This window comes from Centruroides sculpturatus, unplaced genomic scaffold, assembly GCF_000671375.1.
Source record: "Centruroides sculpturatus isolate CEXI.00-Female unplaced genomic scaffold, Cexi_2.0 scaffold396, whole genome shotgun sequence".
NCBI lineage: Eukaryota > Metazoa > Arthropoda > Arachnida > Scorpiones > Buthidae > Centruroides > Centruroides sculpturatus.
Window position 1 is genome coordinate 253,891 of NW_019384590.1, and position 23,570 is coordinate 277,460.

General features: G+C 27.2%; 1 protein-coding gene across 1 annotated transcript in view; it reads left to right on the forward strand.

Moving 5' to 3' along the window:
* The first annotated feature begins 301 nt into the window (after positions 1 to 301).
* LOC111624733 (otoferlin-like) overlaps positions 302 to 23,570 on the forward strand; it is a 169,561-nt gene continuing 146,292 nt past the window's right edge. Inside the window, 1 exon segment of the mRNA XM_023367657.1 lies at positions 302 to 517. Within this exon segment, the coding sequence (XP_023223425.1) occupies positions 439 to 517 (79 nt within the window). The 5' untranslated portion in view covers positions 302 to 438.

A 23,570-nucleotide genomic window follows, 5' to 3' on the forward strand; every position in this document is an offset into this window, starting at 1 on the left:
AAATAAAAATTTATGTATTTTTACAATTATTCCAAAATAAAAAAATTTAATATCGAATAAAGGCATTCAGATAAATTACAAAAAAATTAATTTACAAATTAAAAAAAACATTATATAACAAATCACTATTAAAATATAAGAAAAATCATCAAGTGGGTTTGAATTCCGTTTCATGAATGAATTACATCCCGATCCATTCTCAAACATTCTCTTATTGATTGTGAAGGGTGCAGCTTAGTGACGTCATTCCAACCAATCCAGAAGACTCTACCTCCGTTGTCATAGTGACGTATCGACCAATAGCAAATATAGCGTGGTTAAGCGCGGTAGTACGGCCAGCAACAGCTTTTGTAGAAGAGAGCACCCGGTTCATACGTGTCTAGCAAAGCGCACTATGTTGGATTGACTTGACTTTTGTGTGTACCTGGTTAAAGCAATATGGCTCTCAAATTTAAACTCAGATTCGTTAGTGGATTGACAGGCAAATCCGATCGATTAGCAAGGGCTACATTCAGAGGTTAGTGCAGTATTTCATAATGTTTTTTTAATTGTCTTCCGTGTGTCTACAAACAAAATCCCGTGTACCAGATGTATCACGTGTGAGTATACAAAGCGTACACGTACAGTAATTTGCGTAAGAATATAGCAAAATATTTCGAGTAATATGTAAAAAAATTCAAAATAATACTATGCTACTGTCATCTTATATAACAATTGAGTAAATGTCAGTTCTGTTTCCAGTGAGCAACTTACCAGGTACTCTATTTTATGTCCATTCCTTGGATGTTGTAGTGTTGTAGTATTTTTTTGTTTTGAATTTTTAACGGTTCGTATGTGTGTTTCTAACCGTTTAACACCGCGCTACACATGTAAATAATAGAGAAAATTTTGGCTTCTAGTTAAAATCGATGATTAACCCACATGTTGCTCGGTTGGCGTACACATTGTTTTATTTTCTATAGGGAAAAGAGAAAGTACAGGTATATTTATATATATACAGTACACACACAAACACTTTCTGTTACGTTTCTGATTAATGAAAATAAATAAAACCTTCCAGAACCTCTATCTGTTATTATTGATCTATTTTGGCTCGTATACAGTTTTTTTTTATTGCTATCAGGTTACATTGTTTTCTTTATTTTTTCGTTAATTCCATGCGCAAGAAATTAGGTTAATGAATCATCTTTTTATCTAAGTAATTAGTTATAAATGCCTTATTTATTGTGGTTTTTTTATAAATAAAAATTAAGTTTTTAAAAACAGAATTTAAGGTAAATAATAATTACATTTTGTATACAGTTTTTAAATTTTAACTATGAACGTCTACGCAATATTTCAATTTCTGCTCTATTCAATTCCATTTCTTTCGTTTTGTTCAAGTTCTGTTCTGTTGTTTTTCCCATCTTACATATCTAGAACCTGAAACGTTATATAAAAGTTCAGGCATATTAACTAATTTTAGTTGCTTANTCTATATATCATATGTTACGTATACTTATTCATTACGGTACAATTACCCTATTATTACAATAATTACATAAATTTCCTGCTAATTATCAACTCCTGTAAGTGAATTAACAATAGATACTGAATAATATTAACAAAGGTATAATTTTAGAACTGTAAATCGATTTATTACATTATATTTTTTGCGTATGTATATGTTAAATAAGAATTTACATATCATGAATCTTTAATAATAGCATTACACAACTGTGAATTTTTTAAAACTCTTTTTTCCCTGTGGGCAAAAAAGAGGACCTTTTTTTTTTTTAACAAATCCATTATGGATTCGTCCAGACTAACAATGGGGCGCATAATGGAATGAGCCCGATGTATTTATTCCCCTCGATAAATTCCTCTGGTTATTTGACTCGTACGGATTCAATTCCGGGTCCCTCCGAGTAGTAGGTTGCCATTATAACCGCTCGGCCATTCGGCCGTCTGCATGTCGTGTTAGCACCTACCAGTTTAATGTCGCGATATATCTATATATAGTATATGAATGTCATTGTTGTTTATGCATTTAATACAATGCGGCATGAGATATTTGAAGATAAAAACTATTCAATAATATACGGGAAAAAACAACAGTTCAGTGTGGAGTATTTAAAATAAGGAGCCAAGAGTAAAGAAAAAGAGCGAAGAAAAGAAGAAAAGACAATAGCCAGGTTGCGGTCGAAGTTTTCATTTGTAAAACGTGAACGTCGAACGTCGAGCGCCGCTCGACGTTTGACGTTCACGTTTTACAAATGAAAACTTCGGCCGCAACCTCGCTAATGACTTCAGATAGTGATGCCATGCCTTTGAAATGAAGTAAAATCTTCGTTTTCTTCGTTAAGTAAATAGTGTATTTATTATTTTCACCTTATTAAATAAAACTTCGTTACATGTTCCTTAAAAATGTAAAACTATTGGCGAGTTACTTTATGACCGATCGCCACACTTTCCCTTCTGTTATATATACCAGAGCCGAGAAAGTAAACCTCATTGTCTTAAGATATATAGGTGAGACTGGGAAGAAGTACAGTAGACAGTTTAAACCATTGAAAGAGTACACTGCAGTGTCATCTTTTAATACAAGATTATTTTCTACGTAGTTTAATTTTAGCTACTTTACTCACATAACTATTGTTTTTTCTTAACTATGCTTGTTGAACACTGAAAAGAATATTACTATATCCAGTAAGTACAATAAACATGTATTGTACAATACAATAATACTTTTAAAACAGTGGAAAAATATTTCTCAGCTCTCTTTTTAGATTATTCTAAATACTCGTACTTAATAAGCGTAATTGTGTAAATGGATAAAACAACATTTGGTATTCGTGAATATTTAATTTTTTGTTCATATGATTTTAGTTGATGATAACTCTGATTAAACTAGAAATTTCTATATTATTTTTTTATAAAATTGGATTAAAGTTATTTAAAAACTGTAAACTTAAGATGCTATTTTATAAAAGTAGACTTTTTACTGAAGCAATAAAATACATATTATCCATATTATTTCTATTTTCTCAAATACTCCATCCAGATGTCAAAGAATTGTTTTCTCGTAGGACTAAACGTTTCGAACGTTATAAGCAATAAAATCTCAGACGAAAGCCAGATGGCACTACAAATCCTTTACAAGAATAATATCGATTCCTTCACTTAAATTCTCTATCCTGTAGAGATTGAATTGGATTGATGGTATAAGGCAATGCAACAAATGGGCGAGGAGTGTCTCCAGGGAGGCCCCTATTTAGATGTTAGACACGTAAAGAAAACCCGCATAACTTCACGCGACCATACTTTTGGTGATGTGAGAACCAGACACCAACTGTCACTGTTCAGTGTTTTTATCCACTAGATCCTTTATAGAGATTGGACTTTGTGATGTTAATTGCCTGGACTCATTACTATAAGTCTATATGTTTTAGTCAAAGAGATAGGAATTTGAACGGCGAGAAGTAAAGAATATCATATGTTTATAGATTATGTTTTAGAATTTTACTATGTTAGCACAGTTAGATGCTTACTATTCTATTCAACAATGCTAGCATTCTTAGAAATTCAATATTCTCAATCAAGTATATTGAAGTTGAATTACTGAGAAATTTAAGTCTTGTATCAGAGCAAATTTCTCAATGTCCTAACGACATGAACGGCTGGAAGATGCTCTATTTCTCAACCTGTCGACAATTTCTTTCTTACCAATAACCATTTAATTAACATTATCTCTGTGGTATTCAGATCGTAAACACTACAAACTCTTATCACTAAATTTCTGACGGTGTCACACTATTTATATCAGTAGTCATGTTGTTTCCACGTATTAAATTATAATATTGTTTGTTCTGAAAATTATGCAAAATGGCATAGAAGAGAAGGTCCAACGAAACAATTCACTTTGCAACTCTTTATTTACACCATTAATTTACGACATGGATGAACAGATTTCTATATAAGGGATTTATATATCTTTACAGCAATTTCTCTATCAAAGAGAGTTGAAATGAATGAAATCCTTAGACTGGTACCTTGGTATGTGTTACACATGATATTAACACATAGTTGTATCAATATATTGCAAAAGTATTACGTCGAAAGAAGTATAAGTAACATTAGTTTTGACCAGCAATGGCATCTTTTAACATATGTTTTTTACCACAAAAAAGCCACAGACTTTTTGAAATTATTAAACCATTTATTAATTAAGCCCAAACACCTACAGTTACTAAATATATATATATATATATATTAAGCTTATATAAGAATTACAATGTGTAAACACAAATCTGCAATACATTTAAAAATATTTCAAATCAATAAAAGCGAGTAAAACTATAGAAAGCAAGGTTTTATACAGAACTACAGGCAGTAAGCCTGTAGTTCTGCATAAAACCTTGCTTTCTAATAAATACCTGCTATGATGAATGATTCGAAATCTTTATTATACGTTATTGAGAGTGTAATGAGCTGTGCACTTCTGCTAATGTTTTAAAGTCAGTAGCGGAAACATGAGATATAATTATTAAAATTATAAATATAATTAATTAGATCTATATATAAATTAAAATAGTTTATTATGTAAATATATTCGAATTTCTAATAATATTTACGTATTATAATTTATTTCATAAATCGAACTCAGTAGTGCATTCGTCATTAACAGAATTTCCTATGTTTGCATAAGCTTCATATGTCATTGATAATTGTATATTGAAGCAACCTGCCTAAAGCTAACTTTGACAAAATTGACAATATTCATATCTAAGTTAAATATAGTTAAACATACATCAAAATTAGGGGAAACACTAAATACAATCCTTTAAGCTCAGCCTTGTTCACTTATTTTATAAATGATTTACATTATAAGAAAAATATTTATTAATATTTTTTTTAATAAGGTAACTAGCTTGTAACATTCGGCTTTAGTAATCGTAAATTTCAAAACATATGTGGTAAAACCTATTTTAAAAACATTATCAGAATGTCTATAAACTAAGTGAGCAGCATGTCCTCATAAATAGCGAATTTATAGAATAATTATTAAAATTAGTTTGGTTTATTTAGTTAAGGCAACGTGACCTGCCGAGGGGATGCCTCCTGGAAGACCTTTAATGGGAAACTGGCCCTCATTTAGGTGATACTGACGTGAAGAAAACTCGGAAAACGTCACCTGGCTAGAAAGTAGACAGAAATTAATTGATTTAGAAAAACGGAATCAATATTTTCGGATGATATGTATGGAATTATCTAAGTTAGAAGTATGTTAACATATTTGCCGAGCAATTGGGTCGAACGGCTTAGGAATGCATAGCGAACAGACAAACAAACAAACAAACATTTATATATTACCTGTAAATAACTGCCATTTTTTTAGAAACGTTTCTTTTTGAAATGCACACAAAATAACTTCAAAACAACAGTCACCAACAAACAACGGCTATTTTTTTGTTTCCGTGGACATCTATTGTTCAGAGGTTTGACTGTATTTTATTTTCCCCAATGACGTTTATTAAGATACATAAAAACCTAGCAGTTGAGCACGTCGTTGCCCGGGCAAAAGATAACAACAACAAACATTAATATTATTAGATTATTTCGTACTTCTAACTCTTCTATTATATTACATTATAGTATTTGATTTATATAACTATAAAGGTTATCTTACGTAAGGTTTTCTCACACCGAGTGATCAATCTAACACATTTTTAAAATTCTTTAAGTCGTGTATAGTAAAGAAATAAAGAATTTTAAAAATGTGTTTAGATTGGTCACTCCGTGTGATAAACCCTTACGTAAGATAACCTTTATAGTTATATAAATCAAATACAATAATATAACGAACATTAAAACGAAAACCATATAAAGAGTTTGGTAATTTCAGCCTACCATTGTCACATTTATTGCGATATTCCGATGGTACGAAATGGCACACAATTTTATCGATCAAGTAGACACCAATTGAAAATGTGATACCTTATGCTTTTTCCTAATGTTAACTATGAGAAACTGTACCATTGACAGCCGAATAACAAATGATAAACTGCCAACCAATCAATTATCGCAAAAAATGGACCATACATTTGAACTCGGCATTTTCAAAATCCGCTTAAAACATATTTATTGTGACTATGCAACTTACTTTTGTGACTATGTCACAATAAGTAATCACTCATAAAAATTTGTTTGGTTTATTTAGTTACGGCAATGCGACACGTGAGCGATCTGCCGATGGGGGGTGCATTCCTGGAAGTCTTTTATGAGAAGCTGGACACTATTTAGGTGTTACTAACGTGAAGAAAACCAGGAAAACTTTACGTGGCCATGCCCGAACTCACAACTAACTACTGGTGTTCTGTGGTTTTATCCACTTGGCTACCGGAAGGTACTTATTAGAATTAAGAAAATACCGTTCACAAATGAAAAACCCAAGTTGTTAGATGTGGAAAATTAAATACAGACTTTTCACAGGGTAACACTTTCGATTCTACGCAGGCAAGTGTTATGTGCTACCTGTTACAGTAATAACATAGCGTGTCTAATTCGCGATATATTATTATTGTAATACGCGCTATATCATTGTCACAGTAATTAAGTGAATATAATATATAGTCTATATTTAAAAACGATATCCATTTTGTAAGTATTATATTTAGTTTATTATTTTATATATATTTTTTGTCGATAGATGGCGTTAGATGTAAAACCAGCAAAATCGAATGTAGATAGAGATTGGTTTATAGAAATCCAATCAATATTTTAGAATGGGATGTACGTCATTATCTAAGTTATAAGTACGTAAAACGTTACTGCCGAATTTCGTAACAATTGATCGACCGTCCTAAGAGTATATAGAGAACAAACAAACAAACAAACAATGAAAAATCCTCATTTATATATATAAATAGATTAAATAATAAAGATTGATTAGAAATTTAAATTTACAAACGTAACTCCACCCATTTTATTTTACCAACCAATCGTCAATTAAAACGTCATATCTTCCTACATATTAATGAATTTTTAACATAATCTATCTCGCGTATATTGAAGAAGACGACATATGTTTAAATAAGGTGATTTTTATTAGAAATTTAAATTTATAACTTGATATGTTTATTATTAAGTTATTATATAATATTAAATAAAATAACAATTTGTGAAAATTAAATTTAAAAACTAAGAAACTCTCAAATATTAATAAACGAAGACAACATTACCTAATTACAATGAATGTACTGTACTGTACATACTTGATACTCATTAGTATTGTAACTAAAACATTTATTTATTTTTCTTAAGTAGAGTTAAAAATTGTGATTTTTTTCAACTTAATAATATTTTTAAATAATTATTTACATATCCTAAAATCTATTGTTTAGAAATTTAAATAAATTAATACAGTTTAATGTTAAATAATTAAATTTAATGATTCCACCACACACGATAAATCTTCCGGTAAGCTACCATCACATGCTATTCTATATTGTGGTTTGAAATGGTTTATTCATGATGGAGCCGAGAAAAAAGCCTCTTTTCTTAGAAAATTGCGGTTTTCTTGTTGAATATAAATCAAAATAATTAATTATTATATTTTTTAAAAGGATTTTAACGCCTAAAAATCTGTAAACTCTTTGGTTTTTGAAGTTATAAGCTATCAAGATGCGAAAAAAAGGATCTAAATTTGTACAGAATTATCCAGTTATAAATTTGATTTTTATTTACTGTTTATTAGTTTTTTAATTTTCTAAAAAATGACCCCCAAATATTTTTACATTTTTGGATTCAGGACACGTTAAAATGCCGAGAAATACAATATTTTTCCCCCGTGTATGTATTGATATTAACGTGTGTGGGGGTGTACGTTTTTGTTCGCCCACTTTGAAACTTAATAACTCCTGTAATTTTTGTCGAAATTATCTGAAATTTTGCAGAAAAGTTTATGTATTAGAGGAATTGATGCTATTAAATTTTGGTGGTTAAAGGTTGAGGGGGTGGGTAGATATAGAGGATCATGCGTCATATCTCGAGTGAGGTCAGACTTAATGACGATTTTACTCGTTATCAGCATTTAAATTTTTTATAAAACTCGCCCTACTCTCAAAACTAAGCTTTTTGCTATTTAATTATAATAAATAATATAAAACATTTTAAAAATAAAATATCACAACCAATGATGCTACAAACAATTTAAATTCTTTTGCCGGGAAAGTTACGCAACTAGTTGCTGGATTTTTTTTGTTCGATAAATTGCTTTTTTTCTATTTATAAAAGTACACTTATTTATAAATATATATATATAAGAATTAATATTATTCACATAAATTAAATAAAATTTTAAAGGCATATTTTAAAAAGAATTGATTTGTATTAACTTTATTTTTTCAATAATAAATTAGGAAATTCCGAAAATAATTTTAAAATATTTTAGATTTACAAATTAAAATTAGTCATTTAACATTGTAAATAAAAAAAAAATATATATAAATTATTTAATATAAAGTTAAAGCTATCAGAATTTATTTCCTCAAGTGGGAGTTTATCAGTTGAAGGAAATGAAATATTTTAACCTTCTGTTTTGTTTTCTAATCAATACTTGAAGTAAATGGAATCAATTTTCTCTCAAGGCTAATTATATTTTTTAAATTAATTTAAAATAACGATTTTGTAACTAATAATAATAATAATAATAATAGATTTAAAAAATTAATATTGATTTAGAATATAAAAATATTAAAAAAAATTGTAAATTTTATTGAATTACATTTTCAGTTTTTAAATTTTAACTACGAACGTCTACGCAATATTTCAATTTCTGCTCTATTCAATTCCATTTCTTTCGTTTTGTTCAAGTTCTGTTCTGTTTCGTTCCGTTCAATTTCTTTGCTTAAGTTCTGTTCAATTTCAGTTCTAGAGTTCTGTTCAATTTCAACTCTCGAGTTCTGTTTAATTTCAGTTCTAGAGTTCTGTTCAATTCTGTTCAATTTCAGTTCTAGAGTTCTGTTCAATTTCAGCTATTCAACTCTTGAGTTCTGTTTAATTTCAGTTCTAGAGTTCTGTTCAATTTTAGCTATTTAACTCTTGAGTTCTGTTTAATTTCAGTTCTAGAGTTCTGTTCAATTTCAGTTCTAGAGTTCTGTTTAATTTCAGTTCTAGAGTTCTGTTCAATTTCAGTTCTAGAGTTCTGTTTAATTTCAGTTCTAGAGTTCTGTTCAATTTCAGTTCTAGAGTTCTGTTTAATTTCAGTTCTAGAGTTCTGTTCAATTTCAGTTCTAGAGTTCTGTTTAATTTCAGTTCTAGAGTTCTGTTCAATTTCAGTTCTAGAGTTCTGTTTAATTTCAGTTCTAGAGTTCTGTTCAATTTCAGTTCTAGAGTTCTGTTTAATTTCAGTTCTAGAGTTCTGTTCAATTTCAGTTCTAGAGTTCTGTTTAATTTCAGTTCTAGAGTTCTGTTCAATTTCAGTTCTAGAGTTCTGTTTAATTTCAGTTCTAGAGTTCTGTTCAATTTCAGTTCTAGAGTTCTGTTTAATTTCAGTTCTAGAGTTCTGTTCAATTTCAGTTCTAGAGTTCTGTTTAATTTCAGTTCTAGAGTTCTGTTCAATTTCAGTTCTAGAGTTCTGTTTAATTTCAGTTCTAGAGTTCTGTTCAATTTCAGTTCTAGAGTTCTGTTTAATTTCAGTTCTAGAGTTCTGTTCAATTTCAGTTCTAGAGTTCTGTTTAATTTCAGTTCTAGAGTTCTGTTCAATTTCAGTTCTAGAGTTCTGTTTAATTTCAGTTCTAGAGTTCTGTTCAATTTCAGTTCTAGAGTTCTGTTTAATTTCAGTTCTAGAGTTCTGTTCAATTTCAGTTCTAGAGTTCTGTTTAATTTCAGTTCTAGAGTTCTGTTCAATTTCAGTTCTAGAGTTCTGTTTAATTTCAGTTCTAGAGTTCTGTTCAATTTCAGTTCTAGAGTTCTGTTTAATTTCAGTTCTAGAGTTCTGTTCAATTTCAGTTCTAGAGTTCTGTTTAATTTCAGTTCTAGAGTTCTGTTCAATTTCAGTTCTAGAGTTCTGTTTAATTTCAGTTCTAGAGTTCTGTTCAATTTCAGTTCTAGAGTTCTGTTTAATTTCAGTTCTAGAGTTCTGTTCAATTTCAGTTCTAGAGTTCTGTTTAATTTCAGTTCTAGAGTTCTGTTCAATTTCAGTTCTAGAGTTCTGTTTAATTTCAGTTCTAGAGTTCTGTTCAATTTCAGTTCTAGAGTTCTGTTTAATTTCAGTTCTAGAGTTCTGTTCAATTTCAGTTCTAGAGTTCTGTTTAATTTCAGTTCTAGAGTTCTGTTCAATTTCAGTTCTAGAGTTCTGTTTAATTTCAGTTCTAGAGTTCTGTTCAATTTCAGTTCTAGAGTTCTGTTTAATTTCAGTTCTAGAGTTCTGTTCAATTTCAGTTCTAGAGTTCTGTTTAATTTCAGTTCTAGAGTTCTGTTCAATTTCAGTTCTAGAGTTCTGTTTAATTTCAGTTCTAGAGTTCTGTTCAATTTCAGTTCTAGAGTTCTGTTTAATTTCAGTTCTAGAGTTCTGTTCAATTTCAGTTCTAGAGTTCTGTTTAATTTCAGTTCTAGAGTTCTGTTCAATTTCAGTTCTAGAGTTCTGTTTAATTTCAGTTCTAGAGTTCTGTTCAATTTCAGTTCTAGAGTTCTGTTTAATTTCAGTTCTAGAGTTCTGTTCAATTTCAGTTCTAGAGTTCTGTTTAATTTCAGTTCTAGAGTTCTGTTCAATTTCAGTTCTAGAGTTCTGTTTAATTTCAGTTCTAGAGTTCTGTTCAATTTCAGTTCTAGAGTTCTGTTTAATTTCAGTTCTAGAGTTCTGTTCAATTTCAGTTCTAGAGTTCTGTTTAATTTCAGTTCTAGAGTTCTGTTCAATTTCAGTTCTAGAGTTCTGTTTAATTTCAGTTCTAGAGTTCTGTTCAATTTCAGTTCTAGAGTTCTGTTTAATTTCAGTTCTAGAGTTCTGTTCAATTTCAGTTCTAGAGTTCTGTTTAATTTCAGTTCTAGAGTTCTGTTCAATTTCAGTTCTAGAGTTCTGTTTAATTTCAGTTCTAGAGTTCTGTTCAATTTCAGTTCTAGAGTTCTGTTTAATTTCAGTTCTAGAGTTCTGTTCAATTTCAGTTCTAGAGTTCTGTTTAATTTCAGTTCTAGAGTTCTGTTCAATTTCAGTTCTAGAGTTCTGTTTAATTTCAGTTCTAGAGTTCTGTTCAATTTCAGTTCTAGAGTTCTGTTTAATTTCAGTTCTAGAGTTCTGTTCAATTTCAGTTCTAGAGTTCTGTTTAATTTCAGTTCTAGAGTTCTGTTCAATTTCAGTTCTAGAGTTCTGTTTAATTTCAGTTCTAGAGTTCTGTTCAATTTCAGTTCTAGAGTTCTGTTTAATTTCAGTTCTAGAGTTCTGTTCAATTTCAGTTCTAGAGTTCTGTTTAATTTCAGTTCTAGAGTTCTGTTCAATTTCAGTTCTAGAGTTCTGTTTAATTTCAGTTCTAGAGTTCTGTTCAATTTCAGTTCTAGAGTTCTGTTTAATTTCAGTTCTAGAGTTCTGTTCAATTTCAGTTCTAGAGTTCTGTTTAATTTCAGTTCTAGAGTTCTGTTCAATTTCAGTTCTAGAGTTCTGTTTAATTTCAGTTCTAGAGTTCTGTTCAATTTCAGTTCTAGAGTTCTGTTTAATTTCAGTTCTAGAGTTCTGTTCAATTTCAGTTCTAGAGTTCTGTTTANAGTAACATTTTGTGTAAAATTTACTGACATTTTGTATTTTTTTCGTAACATTTTAAAGTGACATTTTGTGTAAAATTTACTGACATTTTGTATTTTTTTCGTAACATTTTGCAATTTTTTAGTAAAGAAATTTAGTGACATTTTAAAATAAAATTCCGCTTTTTTTCGAATGTTTAAAGAATACTTATTTAATTTTTATAAATTACAATTTACTAGTACAATTAGACTATAATTAATGTTTATTTCTGATTTAAAAGCTCTTCTTAAGTAATTCAACGCTATTATGTTTCAATTATTTTGCGGTATTTCCTTTTAATATTTTATCGAATTTTAATAATTTTAAAGTAATATATTATCCAGAATTTCATTGAAAATTAAATATTTAAACATTAAAATAACTCGTTCAACGTAACATGATAATAAGTTTTTCTTGCAAATTGAAAAAATTCGTTTCGCTTGCAAACTTAAATGTTTAACAATCATATAGCATTGCAACTTGTTTGTTGCGGCAGCATTGCTTAATTATTTCCATATTTAATAATGTAAACGTCTGTTTTTCTGTTATTAAATATAGATTCGTTAATTTGTATTACGTATGTTCTGTCAAACCTCTTTAGGAAACATAAAAAGTGGCCGTTGTTGGGAGATGATTCGACTGTATTTACTTTTTTAATTGTTATTATTTTTATTTTATAATTAAAAATACATAAAATAGTACTTTATTACTGTAATTAATAATTATTTATACCGGCGTTTTGCAATTTTTTATTGTCCCTTACGTTGTAACGAGACGTAGAGCGTATCGGACAGACAAACCAAATGTGCTTTTTTTTTCTTTTTAATTTAAAAAAAACCTTCAAAATCTATAATTCTATATTCATATAATGTAATGTTATGCTTAGTGCGTGATGGACAGACACCTTAAATATGTTTTGTTACGCATAAAAGCTATATTTACGTATTTTTACTGTATTAAAACTGTTTAGACAATGTTACACGTAATAACCAAACAAAAGCAGTAAGTGTATTAATAATATAAACGTCTGTTAGTCTGTCTGTTTGTGTATAAAATATAGATTTGTCAATTTATAAAAAATAAAATATTTATTATTTTTTTTTAATTTATTGAAAAAGTTTGAAAAATTTCTTAAATTCCATATTAAAAAATGTTACTGAAATAATGTATAATTTAATAAGTAATGACGATAATTATAAAGGTAATTTGCAATTTTTTTTGAGTGTCTGTCCGCTACGCTCTACGTTTTGTACAGAAGAAACGTGTTTTCGTTTTTTAGATGTTACGCGTAACATCACTACGTTGTTATATATATTAATTTAAAGTATACAAATTATGGAATTTTGTGAAGAATTTTACGTATTTTCACATTATATTAGCCATATTTTTTAAATTATTTGTTTATTTTGAATTAGGATTTTGAGCAAATTCGGGCATTCTTTGTATAGAATAAACGTAACAGGTCAAAGGTCAGATATTTTTAATTAAAAAATTAAATTAGTGTTATTTATATGTCCTTAATTGGGCAAAGATAACACTATTAATACCGTAGCAAAATTTAGATGTTATATGAAACAATACTTCTGTATGGTCTTTCCCCCCAAAAAAAAATTCAAAAATTTTACATTTTTGGGCCAATCAGAAGCTTTTATATTTATTAGTAAATTATATTAAAGTACAAGTAATTGATTAATTAACTTTCCGCATTAAAATATAATCCATAACTTAAATATCTAGTAAATGCATTTAAGTCTAGTTTAATTAACTAGAACTATAATCGATAATTACTAAAATTTTATGATAAAATAATAAAGAATATAATAAATATTTTATAAATGAAAACTTATTAAAATAGAATTTTAATGAGAAATAAATAATTCCGTGCGATGTACTGTACGTCACTCTCTGACCGTTAGGGAATAGCAATTACATCCAATGACACACATTTACGTAAGACACGTCATAAGAGAGTCGAGTTTTACGTCACGCTCGATTTGATTGGTCTATTTGAATAACTTTAAAATTTCAAATATGATGTGCACTAAAATTTACTGAATATACTTTTAAAGTTATACAGTAACACAGATTTGACTTATTGATATGACAGGGTGTTACGCTAGTTACAAGAGCGTAACTTCATTTAATCTTCTTAACTTTTAAAAATTTAGCAGAGGACTGTTTATTCTTATGTAAAATTTTTCTAAAATTTCTGTTACAGTCTGAATCTATATATAACATATCTTATATCCCAGTTATATCTGCATATATGATAGAGTTTAGAGATTCACTCACTCATTACACTATATATGTCATTACTTGAGAAATACGCTCATTTAATAAAACGTAACGGTACTTTCTACTGCAGTTTTTCAGTTATAAGATCCATAAAATAATTAGGATAAGGTTAAAAAATTACCTTGTTCTTATTATTAATTTGAAACAATGTTGTTTATCTTGTGAGTGATTTAAATGGATTTGACCAATCAGCGTGACTATAAATTCGACTTTGTTACGTGTTTCTATCTTTCATCCAATCAACAATGTTAAAAATTTAAATAATTTCAAGTATAAATAGAAGGGAATACACAAGAAGTTTACGTAAGCAGAAATAAAGGGTTTTAGATGCCTTTGCTCTAGAAGTCACTTTATTTCAATTCAAAATTTCCCTGAAAGAGTTAACTAGATGACCGGCACGACTCAATTGCTAGCAGGAAAAGTATGAGGTACAGGGGCAAGCCACTACCAAATTTGAGGTGGAGAGCATACATTTTAAATTAAATAAATTAAAAATATGATTAAAAATTGCAGCCCGGCATTGTGACCATGCGAATAAACAATTGCTTGTTAATAGTTTAGTTTATGGATAAAGTAAACAGATTTAGAGATGTGCTGCCTCAAGAATTGGCATCGAATCAGCGAATCGTGCCAGAATTTCTGAACAAAGAAACGAACAAATAGAAAAATTGAGAGTTCGAGATTTGATTCTCGAATTTCTAGAACAGAATTCTAAAATATTTTCACTTGAAGGCATTAAAATCTGGCGATAATGCCCTTATATACTGTCCTTCTTAGCGACTTATTTCTTGGCAAATGAATCAGCTTTACTTAAAAAATGAAGAGATGCAACAAGGATGAATTTATCTTTTTGTTTATCAATTAATGTACAAATAGAATTGCTACTGCTGGAATAAGTAAAGATCCATGTAAAGCACGTGGCTTAGAAATCACATTTTTCTAGTTCAATCTATAAATAGGGGAGACCGGGGCAAGATCGGCATGTTAAGCTTTACTTAAATTTTGTGTAATAAATACTGCTGTAAACTGAAAAAAAAGCTTTGCATATTGTCTATTGGAATGTTACCTTACTATAGAACTGGTTAAAATCAGTTTGGAAATAAAAATAATTAAAATAATTACAACTTTACAAGAAGAGAGAAATTGACGAAGTTGCCCCGGGTATAGGGGCAAGATCGGCAACTTCTCTCTTTTTGTAAAGTTGTAATTATTTTAATTATTTTTATTAAAGTTGCCCCTGGTATAGGGGCAACAGTAATGGGGCAAGATAGGCACGTATATAAAATTATGTTATTAACAATGTATAAGTTGGAATTCACTATTAAAACAAAGAAATACAAATCCAACACCCATTTAATATTATTACAACGAAATGCAAGTTCAAAGACATATATACATGAATAACAAATGCAAACATGTTTTCATTTATCATCTGTTTGATTTTTATCCTTTGCTTCTAATGTGGCTTTATGTTGCCGATCTTACCCCGCTAGTCATGATTTCGAAACATTAAGTACAACCCTGAGAACAGAATGCCAAGCCACGATCTGGCCACGTGAATAAGTTGAAGTTACATCCTTCTAACAGGAAAAGTAACTTTCGTTATCATGGAATTATAACAAAACCTGCCAATTCAATATAAATGGAAAAAAAATATTATATGAAATTGAACAAAAATGAAAATTTGCTTTATAATTCAACTACGCTTGTTGGAGAACAATAAAAACACTACACTCAACAAGCCATTAATAAAACTCAACTGCCTAACCTATAACCAAAGTCTCCTTTTAATTTGTTTTTGAAAAAAAGCGCTTGACAAACTTGCCCCGCATGCCGAAGTTGCCCCGGTCTCCCCTATATGGCCACAATTTATGATAAAAAATTAGTTAGAAATTTGTAAAAATGGTCTTTTATGTTCTATAAATATAAGATATTAATATATATCGAATAGATTCTCTTATGTAACTAAGCAAGTTAAGGATACAGTAACTTTAAGGGAGGTTCTCTTATGGTAACGTAAAGCTATAGAAGTTTATAGTGAGTTTTATTATTAAATTATCATAAACGTTAAATAATTTGTAAATATCTTCATATTTTGGATTAAAAAAATTAAAAAAGCATATTTAAATAAATTAATTTAGTCAGATTAATAAAAAAAAATTCATAAGTAGGACAAGATGTTTCGACCGTAGCCTACACATATCGACACGATGACACGTTTTCTTTCTTAAAAATTGCAAGCATATTTTAAAAATTAATTCAATTAATATAAAATTTTATTTTTTAAATTAAGTTATCAATAATTCTGAATACTTTTAAGGCTATTTTGGATCATAATTTAATACACTTAAGGCCGAATGAAGGCGTGAAGACTCAAATCATCTGAAGTAATTTTTTTTCTTTATATTTCAGCTCTTAAAATAATTTTTCTTTTATAATTATCATGAAAAAATGTTTTAAGAATAATAATTTGTAATGATGAATATTGAGAAAACTTTTTAATTAAATAAATCGTTCTTAAGTTAATACATCAACATGAATCAAATGTTCGATCGAGTAAGATGTCTTCCTACTTGGCAATCAGCCAAGAATGTGTCATATCTTTTTTTACGGATAATTGGATAATATTTCAGATGATAATTTTGCAAGCTTTTGCGTTTATTTGAGCTTATTTTATTGTTATAATTGAATTAAAAAAAAAAATAAATCATTCTTAATGGATTTAAATCTTTTAATCATGCGTAGAAAGATCTATGTATACAATCAAACCCTTGAGCAATGGTCACTGACGGAAACATAAAGATGCCCATTGTTTGGAAGTTATGCATTTCGAAAAGAAACGCTTCTGAAAATAAAAACGGCCGCCGTTTAGAGGTAGCCGTTATTGGAGATTTGACTGTATAATACAGTAGAGCGTCGTTTATCCGAATCAATTGGGGAATGCGGTTGTTCGGATAACTTATTTTTCGGATAACCGATTATGTACGAAAAAATATATTAACCTATCCCGTGTTGAAATTTTTCTTCGTTGCGTGTCGCTTCGCGTTGAATTTTCGTCGATGTTAAGCCTAACGTAAACTTTTTAAAATAATAATCGTGACTATTGTATCGTTAAAAATGATTTCTTTATTTTGTACAAACAAAATAAATATATTGAAAAATATAAAAACAATAAAAAATTATACTTTAGAACTTAATTTAGTATCAAAAACGTAAAATATTTGAGTAGCCCAAGACATAGCCAAAGATTGCAGCGCCACAGCACTAACGAAAATTGAAATTTGCCAATTGGAATTCTTTCGGATAACCGACTTTCGGATAAACGACGCTCTACTGTATATTTATATGCAGTTTTTTTGTTGTAATCATTAAAGGTCTTTTCTCCTAATGAATTTAAAAGCGTGAAATCCTAAAATGTAGTTTTAGTTTGTGTGTAAATCCGGTCCTGTTCGAACTTATGACACTGTCAAAATATTAACATATAAATGAACATACATTTATGTCAATTATTAAATTATTATTGTAATTACACAGAAATAAACATTAATTTTATGTAAATGGGAAAAATAATTATGCATCATTCTTTACAGTTAATTAATTGACTCAAAAATATTTTTAAAAAAAATACATTTTTCGCCTTCTATATTATTTTTACAACTAGTTTAATAAAATAAAATATTAATATTTAAATATGGTTATTATTTTTATTCATTATATTTTTCGATTTATGATGCACACGTACAATACAGGCCAAAAATAAATTTTTTAGTAGCTGGTATAAATGTATCGTATACACGTAAACCATTTTCAATAAATGTGATGATGGAAAATTTTTCATTTGTACACAAGAGACTTAAAAAAAAAAAAAATGTATAAGTGTAAATAATGTACAGTATATTTACCTGTAAAATTCGAAATTTTGTAAGAAAACATTAGCAAGAATCAAAAAACGTTGCAAGAAATTGTCAGGTGTACTGTACGTAATTTTATACTGAAATGGATAATTTTGCAGCAAAATTTCATATTAAAAATGATAATATTACACTTCAACATATACTTAGACTCATTAAATATTATAACACGTACTGTACACCTTATGTTGCTGAGAATCTACTTTACTGTAGGTTCTTAGCAACATAAGGTGTATGTGTTATAATGATAATATTATGCAGACACTAGCTAATTTTACGACAAATTTATAAGTTTTTACTAAAAACGGCGACACATAAAAAAAACCAGCAAATTTGCTCAATTTTTTTTATAGTTATAAAGCATGAAAGAAATGTAAACAGGAGATGAATTTCATCAGTTGTATTGATTTTTATTCTTTTCTAAGGTGATAAGAGATGATAATTTTTGGTAATTGTGAAACAGATCTGATTAATGATTTTCCTTTCTGCTTATTAAATATTTATTACGTAATTTTTTAAAATAAATTACAGAAAAAAATATAATTTTTTAAATATACACTACATGGTAACACTTACAACAATAAGGTTATTATTTATTCTTTAAAATTCTCATGCAACTAAATTATTATTTTTATGATTAAATTTCTGTAATTTCTTTCTATTAAAATAATAAATTATCTAAATGTATTTTTTTAAAATTATTTTTATAAAATAATTAAATACTTAATATATCATCATTTTTATTATTTAAAAAATTTAAATTGAATCTATACATTTAAAATTTGAAAAATTTTTATATTATTAAAATTAATTGTTTAAGTAAAATAAATTTTATGTACGGTACTCTACTTTAATTTAATTATTTAACAATAATCATATTAACATTTTAATTTAGATTATTAAAAGTTTTAAAATTAAAACAAAATTAATTTCATTTATTTATTTTACANTCTGTAAAAAAATACAGATTTATAAAAGCTTATAAAAAATCATTAAAAATTGTTTTTAAATTTATAATTTTAGTTAAAAAATTACAAAAATTAAATTGTATATATTGTACCGTATATAAAGTTCCATAACGAACACCTCGCAACAATGGCCACCTCACAATAACGGACACTGTTTACACCTCTAAATAGCGGCTATTTTGTTCTAGAATTTGTTTTGAGCAAAGATGTATACAAAATAACCTGCAAATAATGGACATTACCAATTTTTTTATGAAAAAAAATTGCGAACTTCTAAAAATTTACAATTTTTTTTTGTAGTTTTTTAAAATTTTTCTTAAGTTCAAATTTAAAAAAAATTACAATTAAATTATAAAATTACGTTTTTGTTTTTTAATTTTAAAGTTTTAATTAAAAGTTACTTTTTAAATTAAAAAAATAATAATAATTTCTAGTGAAAATTACGTAAACTTTTATAAAATGTTTTTTTTTTATACAAAAATTTTAAATTTTATACACTAAAATTTTTTAAAATATTTAACACTTTCTATGCTAAGCTAAAACATATAACAGGCTCCTTTCCTTTCTCTGAATAAATGATTAAATGTAAAAATGTGAGGCCCTAATCTATAGACTTACAACAGAAAACCCTAAGCTGTTGCTTACGTGCAAATCAAGCTCTGATTATATCAGGCATTTTATTAAAATAAACATTATAGATTTAATTTATGTTAACTAATTTTACATAAATTACATTTAGAAAATATTATTATAAAATTAAAAAGCATAAAAGTATATCTGAGAACGTGTCATATAAAAAGTTAAAAATATTTATTTATTTTATATTAAAAAAATTATTAAACAAACAACATGATATTCTTATAGTTTATAAAGAAAACACATCATTTATAATACTTATTTTAGCAAGGAAATAGGGGGAAAAATATATATATATGTATAAAAAATGTCTTGTTGCAAGAAATTTGGAACAGCTGCAACAGTTTCGAAGGAGGAAAATCAATTGAAAGTAGTAAAAAAAATATTTTTACACCACTCAAAATATATATGTATATCGTCAATATTCTGAGTGTTGAGTTTAGAATTAATAAAAGTAGAAAATTCATTAATAATTAGAGAACACTTAATGTTTTTATAACATTTCTCTGTTGTATAGATTAATTTTGTAAAAAAGAAAAAAAAATTATATTTACGAAGAAAATAAATATTTTAAATCTACAGGTTTTATCTTTATCTCTATTTTTGATAAATTTTTAAAGCATTTTAATATATTAAATTTAATTTAATAAAAATGACATGACTAAAGAACGACAAAAAAAATTAAATTATAAATGACCGTTTTTTCTAAATTTAAATTTTTAAAATCATTGTTACGTCAAATGTTCGATTTCAGTGTTTTCTATTTATAATCAGAAAACGAAAAAAATAACGGAAAATTTAAAATTTTTGCCATTTTCATCTATATGTATTATTTTTCGAGGGTTCTTTGTTACTTTTTTGACAAATTGAACATCCAGTTTCTGTTTTTCATCACCATTTCTACGTAAGTTTTTATCTTGTCACCTGAAGCCAGCGGTTTTCTATCCTTCATGATGCTTGTAAATACTACTTTTGATCTGTATTGCCTTTCAATATACCGTCCCACTACTTTCTTATAGCGAATCTGTTACTTTATGTAATTACAACTACTATATAAACATTTCCAACAAATATCATATTTATTTTTCATACTTTCTCATTTATTCTATCTGCTCAGTAACCTCCTGGGAACTTCTGTTCTCTTTCTTATTCTCCTGCTCATCCCCTCACTCTTCCTTTCTTCAGCCTAGACCCTCGAGTATGCTCTACCACCTGATAGTAATTATATTCCAGCAGTTGAAAATAATTGCAATTTTTACATTTTTTACTATATTTTGCCGTTTTTTTCCTTAAAAATTATATTTTATTTAATTGTTTTACAGTGTTTCAGAATTAATAAAAGCAAAAAGTCGTTAAATTATTATCGAAAATTTATTTATTATGTTTTTTAAAATTACTTTCATGCTTAAATTAGTTTCATAAAAATACACGTAAAATTTAGATCTAATACTTTTTTTTTTTAATTTTGTAAAAATTTATTTATTTTTGTCATTTTATAAATAAAAACAACGACAAAATGACGGTTTTTTTAAATTTATGACGTAACAATCATTTTAGTAATTGAAATTTTTATAATCATTATGTCAAACGTTCGATATCACTAATTTCTATTAATAGTAAGACTATGAAAAAATTAAAAAGGAAGTTTACAATCGTTCAAATTAGTCATATTTTTAGATTTTTTTTTAAATAAAAATTTTTGCTAATTTTTTAAAATTATATTTTTCTTTCAATAATAAAACAGTTTGTTTTAGAGAAAAAATAAATAAAATAAAAATCCATTAAGCAACGAAACTATTTGTGATTATTCTTTTGTTTTTTTCTACTTCAACAGAAGAGAACAGTATTTTAACATTTTTTTATTTTTTGTATTAGATTTATGCTACATTTGCTTCTTCAACCGCAAAGGTTTCCAAAAAATTTCTTCGATATTTATCTTCAGAATGTGTTTTTTTCCCCCCTTTTTTGGACGTTTATATCTCTATAGTGTTTAGATATATGTAAATAAGTTTTTAAAAATTAACGAAATGCTACCAAATTNAGACATTCAGTATAAACTAGTTTCAACTAGACAAAACGGGTTTTAACAAAGACATTCAGTATAAACTAGTTTCAACTAGACAAAACGGGTTTTAACAAAGACATTCAGTATAAACTAGTTTTAACTAGTTAAAACGCGTTCTAACTAAAAACGGGTTTTGACTGTAACATATCAATTATTTTCTTCAAATAAAAATAAATTGTTATAAGTGTTATTTAATAAACTGTAGTTATTTTTATAACTCTCGCTCATCAAAAACATTGTTTTCTACATAGTAGTTTAGAAAATAATAGTATTTTTTTTTACGTTTCTAAATAGAAAACTTGTGGTGTTTTTCATGTTTCTTTGTAGAAGACAAGGTAGTGTTATTTATGTTTATGTGTAGAAAATAAGTTAGTCCTTTTGATGTTTCTACGTAGAAAACGAGTAATGTGACATATTTCTGTGCAAAAAAACACAATTATTTACCAGATATAACATAATTTAAATCTTTCGATTTTTACTTCGATTTTGTTTCTTGATAATTCTAAGAAATTTACTTTGATACTTGACAATAGAAACTAAAATATATTTTATGACGAAAGTTTTTGATTACTTTAAAGATTTAAAAGTAAAGAGGATTTTCAAAATTTATTTTTTTATTTTTTTCATCTAGAGGAAAAATAATATGCGAAGATAAGAAGAAATATCTAGAACCTCTCACTAAGTTTGATTAATAATCATGGATAACAGCCACTTACATGATACTTTTGGAGTTGAATATCGGGTTTAGATTATAGAATATGGCTTTAAATTTATGCCTAATAAATTTTTGATAATTTTTTTTTGTGTATTTTATTCTTGACATTCTATTTTCTGTTGAGAGTGCATGTTTCCATTTATCACTTTAGATAGCTCCCTCCAGCAAATTGCATCAACAAAAGTACTTTTTTGAAAATCCTCTTTATTATGAAATGTACGGGAAAAAATGCTTAAAATTGTTTTCCTTATATTAATAATTTTCTCCCCTATTAAAGATTATTCTAAATACTAATACTCTATATAATTATAGAGGGGAAAACAATATTAAGTTAGAATTTTAGAAAAAAATGTGGTAATATCTTTTTCCTAACGAAAATTGGTTGGAAATTTGATTATATTAACGTTTATTTACTAAAAAATTTGATGTTTTGTATCTCTAAACCAATTACTTTACATAAAACCATATCTTACATCAATCTTTTTAAAATTTCTATAACATTTTCTAAGCTTTTTCTATAAGTAAATTTGTCATTTCAATTCTAACTTTAAATAATTTAAATTCTTTTATTTAATAAAATATTTCAAAGCTAAACAATTCCTTCGAAAGTATTAGACTTGAATACAATCAAAGCATTATAAGTAAGATGTGTCTCCGATATGTAGCATGAATTTTTGGATTTTTGGGCACGTTAAAGATGAAAAATGTATAAAATATTTTATTTTTTTTATAATTAGATATAAATAAATCCAGATAATATAATCTTCAAAGAATTATCATTAAAATCTGTGCTCACTACCTTGATGAGAAAGATTACTTTATACACGTCTTTCTTCAAGTTAATACATTTTATGTCTTTATTTATACACTTAAAATCATTCTCTTGACCTTATTTATTCTAAAACATCTTAAAATTTTATTAAAAACTAATAGAAACTGATACTTCCATAGTTGAATGACTATGATCAAGAGTTTTTCAGGATTCTGATGATAGATAATACCTTCATTATTAAATATTATAATTAAGACTTAATTTATTAATTTAACAATTAAAAACACTTATTAAAATGTTTTATTTCTATTTTTCATCATCAAAATTTTCTCGAAATTTTCTTGAAAGGAGAATTTCATACAAAAGAATTTCACTTTCAGTATTATAATATAAACTTATCTAAGAAGAAAATATTTAATATATAATATATTAAAGAATATATTATAAAATATTAAT